The 7,598-nt window shown below is 39.1% G+C and overlaps 1 protein-coding gene across 1 annotated transcript; it reads right to left on the minus strand.

The window, feature by feature from the left end:
• Nucleotides 1-5,362: 5,362 nt before the first annotated feature.
• On the minus strand, nt 5,363-7,517 carry IFT22 (intraflagellar transport 22). The gene is made up of 3 exons (XM_010191673.1): nt 7,431-7,517; nt 6,567-6,769; nt 5,363-5,711 (listed from the first exon to the last, which is right to left on the minus strand). Exons 2-3 carry the CDS (start codon nt 6,742-6,744, stop codon nt 5,563-5,565), a joined length of 327 nt encoding a protein of 108 aa, XP_010189975.1. The 5' UTR covers nt 6,745-6,769; nt 7,431-7,517; the 3' UTR covers nt 5,363-5,562.
• Nucleotides 7,518-7,598: the final 81 nt, after the last annotated feature.

The following is a 7,598-nucleotide window of genomic DNA, read 5'->3' on the forward strand; positions in this document are numbered from 1 at the left end:
AACTGCCTGAAAGGAGGGTGTAGAGAGGTGAATGTTGGTCTATTCTTCCATGTAACCAGTGACAGGACAAGTGGAAATGGCCTGAAGTTGCACCAGGGAAGGTTTAGATTTGATATAAAGAAAAATGTCTTTACTGAAAGAGTGGTCAAACACTGGAAGGGGCTGCCCAGGGAGGTGGTGGAGTCACTACCCCTGGAGGTGTTCAAGAAGTGCGTGGATATGGCACTCCAGGACATGGTTTAGTGGGCATGGTGGTGTTAGGTTGATGGTTGGACTCAATGATCTTAGAGGTCTCTTCCAACCTTAATGATTCTAAGATTTTCTGAAAAAAACCAGCTTAAATAAAAGGCCACCTTGTATTCAAGGTCAAATTATTTCCTCCTAGAATTACAGGAAGTGGGGGAGAAGTAGCAAAAGGAGCAGATGAGTGCTTTATATTTAGATTTGTGTAACTGAATGGTCCAGCCTTTTAGCAACATCATCCCTGCTCTGATCATTGCTCCTGTTATCTTATGTCCAGGTAAATTTGCAGAAATAAAGCATGCAACCTCTCTCCCTGTGTTACTAGAGTGAAAAAACCAAACACTTCTCATGCAATTGTTTCTTTGTTCTTCAGCCATTCAGGTGGTCCTTTTCTGATTCAGTGTAGCTTTCAGAGCATAGGTGACCGAACCTGTACACCGCTTGCACAAAGCCAGCAGCCTGGTTATGTACACGAGGTAAGAGGTTTCCAGGTAGTGTTGTCTGTGAAGAGGACTGATTTTTGATTCTCAGGAGGTGCATTTAAGAGGTATGTAGTCATGTAAACCTCAGTCACTCATGGGGTGAATCTTGTCCTAAGTAAATAACTTAAGATGGATTAATGCAAAAATATACACCTGAACTGACAGTGGGTCTGCTTCACACGTATGAGCTAACCCCCTGAACTGCTTGGAGTAGTAGGATATGGTATCTTTTATTCACAGGTGCAATAGCATCTGTGTGTGCATGAGGTGTGCTGACTAAAGCTCTGTGAGTTACTGTTAGAGTGTTTCTAGCATCTCAGGAAAGGCAACTTCTCAACTGGGTCACTTGATCTTTTGGGGTATCTTTGCTGCATCACTGAAGTATTCCAGCAGTGAAGGCTTCTGGAGAAGTGGTGAGAAGAAATACTCACAAGTGACCTCCAGAGCAAAGTACTCCTGTAGTGGTCTAAGATCTGATTTTAAGAGGTCCTGGACACTGTCTAGAAGTTGCTTCCTAAAGTGTCTGCACATCGGCACCCTACGTATTTTAAACTGAGCGTGCAAAAATACAGCATGGATGGGCACTCTTAAATGTGGTGGCCCACATGACTTCCTTGTAGTCACTTGGCAGTGCAATAATAGAAATAGGAACATAAGATTTCTTATGTCTATTGTGTCCATTAGAACAATGCTGCTGAGAGCAACTGCAACCAAAGGCCTGGCCTTCAAAATATATAACTTGAAAGGACAGCTTTGATGAGGTCCAAATGTATTTCATTTGGCTTTCCTGCTACTCCCAAAGTTTGGTTGTAAACAAGTATGATTGGAAACCACACATCTGGATTGCAGTGCCTGTAACTGCTTTCATTGTCACAAGTTGGCTTCATAATGCTCTGTGTGTGCAGAAAACAGCTTGTAAGAGGTAACCCGAGCAAACTCTATTTTATAATTGAGGAGATTAAATGTCTTAAATCACCAGTCTGCAGGACAGCCAGAGCCATTAACTTTCTACCTACAGCCCTGAAGTCTTAAAATTCGGCATTTCTAGCCCTGCAGAGCTCTGATTCTGACTGCTCCCTATCAAATTTCCATGCTGACTCTTTGTCCAGACAGGTCAACTGTCCAAAGCAATGGTGTACCCCTATACACCTAGAGAAGGCTACATTTGTTTGGAGGAATTGACAGACTTCACTGGTTCTTTACTTTCCCTTCCACTTCTTGGAAAGGTCAAGCAAAAAGCCTTTCCAAACTTCCAAGCATGGTGGTAAGGTCATCAGTTTGGAAGAGTAAAATAAAGAGTGCTTTTGCTGTAAATTTGCTGTAATCTGCTCCTCAATTGTTCCTGCTCCTAGTTAAACCTGTGGTTTGCCAACTGACTTCCGTGTATCTTGTGGCTGATTACCTCATGCTCCCAGTTTCCTTTACACTTGTCTGGGCAATTCTTTGCTCTCTCAAGCAGAAGTATGGACAGAGCCATACAAGAGTCACTTATTAACCACATTGCTTTAACCAAACAAATAGAACTGTGCACCCCCAGACTGGGTAATGCTGTGATGTGGCATTGTTTGAAGCTCTAAAGACTTATTGATAGCACAGGAAAGGCAAGCTGTAAAAGGCAGAGACAGAGACACAGCGTACGTTCATCTGGCATTCGCATACCCCTCTTCTATCTGGGTGTCTCTGTTGACCTGTTTTGTAAATCATTAATAAATGATACTTCTGAATAAATACTTTCTATCTTCTCCAATACTGAGGATTAATTTTGCATGAGTCTATGCATTTACTCTGTTCTTCAGCAAGCACAGAAATTAATCTCTTGGCCAGATTTTATGAATGACGTTCCATATTTATTACATATTATGACCTTTCTGGATGATATAAGTCAAGTCTAGGGATCTGTCTTTGGTTCTCCCTAACAGTACTTTTCTCCGCTAATGAACAATGTTTTGCAGTACAGAGATACTTGTAATTTACATTCTGTTTTGAATTTAAAGTAAGATCATGATTAACATTTTATTTGAAGCAAGGTGGTGAATAGGAGAGTTCATTGCCTTTTCAACCCTAGAATCACCCAAACACTGGTTTACATTCCAAATAAAATATTCGGTGGGTTTCACACCAGTCTACCAGTGCGTATCACAACGTTGCTGTTGGGAAAAACTGGATTTATTAAGGCAGTATATTTTAAAAGTTGGCTCCAGCACCACACAGCTGGCAATAAGGTAAAAAGAATCTAAGGCAGCATGAAAAAACCTGTTCTCTAGTTAGACTGTGAATTTTCCAATAACTGCCTCCAAAAGACCACCCTATGACACTGATTGCAAACGTATAAAGCCTGATTGTTTAAAAAGTCATATAAATAAAATGTAGATGTTGAAATGCCAACCTCCCACTATTTGTCTCCAACCTTTTCTTTTAATCTCTTACTGCTTATTTTGATTTTTTCCTTTCCTGGTGTCTTTCCTCTCACTGATGTGAGCTTTTAGCTTTAATGGCAGAATAGGAGCCAGCAGACAATGAAAAGAAGCTAGGGCAGCAAATTCTGTGAGCGCATGAAGCAGGTTATTTGTGTGCATATGCAACTTCACATGCCACATGCGTGGTACGAACTGAGCAAGCATATCACTGGAGTAGGAATTCGCTGGAGTATCAGCCTAGCTCACTGTGTTTTGTCATTTGTAGCCCTTAGTGTTACAACTTGGAACTATTCCAAGATCATCTTTTAATCTTTCACCTCACATGCCTTTGGTTTAAATAAAAAGGGTTTAATAATCAAATACCTGGGGAAGTACAAAACACAAGTGGGATGAGGAGGCTTTCAGACTCTAGCAATGTGTTTGCTGATTTTGCGCATGATGACATATTAGTGCCACAAGCAGTACATGAAAATAACTGAATAATCTACCTTAAAGCAACAATGAAGGTTCCTTATTTTGAGCTGCTACAGCCAATCATTATTACACCACTACAACAGATCCCACTGAGGACTGACAAAAGAAAGGGAGTGACAATTTTTTGCCTTGAAACCTGTGGGTGTTTTGAGGAGGCCAGAACAAGAGCAGTGCTACTGCTTACCTCCAGTCTGTGGCACGCATCACGCCCTGACCGCTCTCTGCTCTGACGCTTCCCAGAGGAAACCCTAGAGAAAGCCCCAATTGCACACTGTTTGAAGGACAGGAGAAAGACGTGTAAACAACCAAGTACGATCTTTGAGGCATCTCGTCATCTTGGAAAGCAGAAAATTTGCACAAGGACAGGCTACTTATTACTCAGAAAAGACTGAACTTTGAAAATAGGAAAAATAGTAAACTAATTAATGTAGATCACTGGAAAAAAACCAAAAAGCTCTCACTCCTGTTGTCTTGAACTAAAATACATCAAGTACTTCCTGTTTTATAACATCCTGTAGAGGGTGTTTACTGAAAGACAATGTTGGTGAGAGGACAAGGCTGTTTTAACAAATATACTTGTAAAACAGCTCCAGCTCAAATATAGCTCTATGGTATGAATATGCAATGAAACAAAGCCTGTAAAATTTAGTGCTGTATGTCAGACATAGTTCTGACAAGCCATTGATCTCACATTTCACAAGGTGAGTTGCAGTACAAGGTGAAATGTGATGCTTCTCAAGCATTTTTACAGTTCCTGCTCCCAGTCCCTCTCTCCTTTAAATGATCTTCTGAAGTAAAAAAGTGTGTGTCAGTATGAATAAAGAATTCTGGTTTTATTTGTAATTTCTTTGGCTATTTGGGTCAGTGTCAACTTTTTGTACACCTCTCTTGTTGGAGCTAATTAGTGTGAAACATGCTACAAATGTATCAGTGTTTTACTTACTAAAAACTAAAAAAGTCAGTAAGAATTCCACAAAACCATAATTAACTTCACCTTTGAAAACAAAAAGGATGCATTCCAGAAATGTGTTTAATGCTTTAGTACTGCATGTTACAAAAAATGTCTTCCACAGCAAAATACCCTAAGAACAGGAAGGAGTGCAAACCAAACAAATCAGAAAGTCAATTATCTAGGACACCACTTCTTTCAGTGCAATAGGGAATAGTAATACAAGTATCGAAACAACTTCTCCTCCCTTGGAGAACTTTTTTTTTTCCTCTCTTGGAGCTCCCAGCATAGGTCAAAGTATTGCATTACACTAAGGTTTCAGTTCTTTTCTTCCCAGAGAGACTTAAACATTGTCCCCAACACCACATTTTGTTGGAACAGAAGAACCTAGTCCTGAGAAAGACTGCAATGTACTCTGCCTTGCCAAGGCAATAGCTATGAAATGTACTCTCTTCAGATGCTGGACAGAAAGATAAGGAGAACTTGGAACATTAAAATGTGGATTCCACACCAGGACTACTCCTCAGATCTCTGTTCCAATCAGTTTGTGCTGACTTCCAAAAGCGTAACTTCTCCAGGAACGCAGCTGGCATGAGCACTTTACTCAGATGCTTCAACAGAACTCCAAAAATCATATATTCTGTCAGGCTTTTTTCTCCTGTGCCTCTTCAAAAAAGGATTCTGAAGTGAAGAGATGACCAATACCTTTATCATCTTTTGGTCCACATTAAACAATACCTTCCTGTACCTCTGATGCCAAATGAAACTGAAGGGCAGCTGAAGTTACCCAAATTCCTGGATTTGCAGCTATCTCTGGCAGCACAGTTCATGTGATGTCAACACTCGTTTTTTTTCTGATGAAGTCATATATTGTGCTTTATTTTCTCTGAAATGTTTATAGGCTGGCAAATTCTTGTTGCAAGGACCTGTTCACAGGATGGCGTAGCTTACAAAAAAAAATGTCCATTTTCTTCCCTGTTCAGTATTTCTTTTAATGTTATGACATAATTGACATTTCTTCTCTCTCTCTGCTCTCATTTATTAAGGTGATAATGCTTCTGAAGTATTTCATAAATTCCATCCGAACATCTTCAGGATCTTCTTCTAAGTTGGAATGTATTAGTTTTAGCTTGTTCAGTGGGTAAGCTTTGAAGGTAAATAAAAAATAATTAAGTATATTCCTTTTATAAAAGAAATATTCACAATCAAGGTCATGGAACAGCTCATGCTGAAGTCAGCATTCAGTAGTATCCAGTGTTTGATACGCCAGATAACACGTGAAGAAGAAATGCATCATAGCTTGTCAGCATTACAAACAAGTACAATTTGTTGCTAGATTAAATTCCTCAAACATTATTATTAAACCTTAAAGTACTGGTTTTGGTCTCACATTCAGTTCTGCAGAATGAAACAATTCAGCACTGAATTGCAGTTTTACTATTGAATTGATAGGACATTTTTTGATTACTTCAAAATTATGGAATGATATTGTTAACTGTGTATCAAAATATTAATATTACAATAAATATTTGAACACTGGAACTGGTTGCCCAGAGGGAGTGTGTGTTCTCATTTCTGTAAACAGCCACAAATAATTTTGCAGTATATAAGGTACCTATTAATAACTTTAATGTTAAGAGGAAGATTGTTAGCCATTTATTTCAAATTATGGATGAAACGCAGGCTTAAATGGCTGTAGAAGTGTCAGTTAACAAAAGACATAATTGAATGCAAGGAACAAACTACTAGTGATGATGACATATGGCTTCAGAGTTTGGGAGTTTTAATTGCTGGCTCAGCTACGTACTCACTGTGCGACCTTAAAAAAGTCACTCAAACTTTTTTTGCCTTTACTTTCCCCTTTTGTGAAACAGGAATATTGCTCAACTTCTAGGTAACCCTTTTGCAAAGTAAAATGCAAGCCATAACATCTGAATATTTTAAAGATAAAGAGATCAATAAAATACTCGGAGTTACAGAATGAGTTTTCCATCTTCTTACCCAATGACAGATCTTCTGTGTCCCCTGCACTGCCTGGCTTGTGATGTGCAACTAGGAGACACTGACTATCAAGCAGTGGCTGCTGCTGCACGAAACAGGAGTACCACATTTCAATTTCTTTCAGGCAACTGGGCAGCTCAGGATTGAAGATTATTACAACACCATGGCAGTCTTTCATCAGAGCTGGCCAGCATGTTTCAAACCTTGAAAAAGAGATGCATGGAAAATGGTAAGATTGATAGCTGGAAAACAGAAACATACATGCAAACTTCCTCAGGTTTTCTTCTTCCCTCCTCAAGAACACATTTCAGTACTTTTTCTTTATTATAACATCAGTAATCTTGACAGTGACCTATCATATTCCAAATATTTTTACTTACTTATTATGTTATTTGGTCCCATGATTTGCTGACGATGTATTATTTGGTCAAATGTTTATTTTAACTTTTTCTCTAAAAACAAATCTGTCCAGTTCTCAATTGTATCTTTTGGAAATTAAGGCCTCGATCAGATATATAAACAGTGTTTTAAGTCCACTCACATAACAACTTCAAGAAGATAAAGGCAGTTATTGAGTGGGCCTCTGTCTTCTGTACCTGGAACTTAATTTTAGGAGATATGGACTTCACTGTTATACTCAGTCTTCATCCAAAACAGTGTCAGCTGAGATCATGACAGAGAGTGCCTAGCATCAGATGCTTTATAGCAGAAAGCTATAAAAAAATTCAACAGGGTAATAAGGTGTGAATATTCCTCATCTCAGAAAGAATATTGGTTTTAGGCCTTAAGTATGGAAATTTTCTGTAAACAGAACTATTATGAATTAAGTAACCTTAAGGAGGAAGTAACAGTGCGCTGCCTTACTTTTGATCACCACTGCAATCCCACAACTCAAATCGACACCCAGCTCCCTTGCTGTTACCATTCAAGTTCGGCTTCTCATACTCCAGGATCCTGTGAAAACAAGCAGATATACAATGTAACATTCTACACAGGACCACAGCCAGAATCACAGAATATTAGGAGTTGGAA

Source organism: Mesitornis unicolor, unplaced genomic scaffold (assembly GCF_000695765.1).
Source record: "Mesitornis unicolor isolate BGI_N332 unplaced genomic scaffold, ASM69576v1 scaffold54059, whole genome shotgun sequence".
In the NCBI taxonomy this organism is placed as follows: Eukaryota; Metazoa; Chordata; class Aves; order Mesitornithiformes; family Mesitornithidae; genus Mesitornis; species Mesitornis unicolor.

What these genes read in the sequence shown, in the direction of transcription:
- IFT22 (XM_010191673.1), bottom strand. Translation starts at nt 6,744, where the DNA reads ATGAAAGACTGCCATGGTGTTGTAATAATCTTCAATCCTGAGCTGCCC. An exon ending in CACAGAAGATCTGTCATTGG is followed by an intron (nt 5,712 to 6,566) that starts GTAAGAAGATGG and finishes TTACCTTCAAAG; the next exon opens with CTTACCCACTGAACAAGCTA.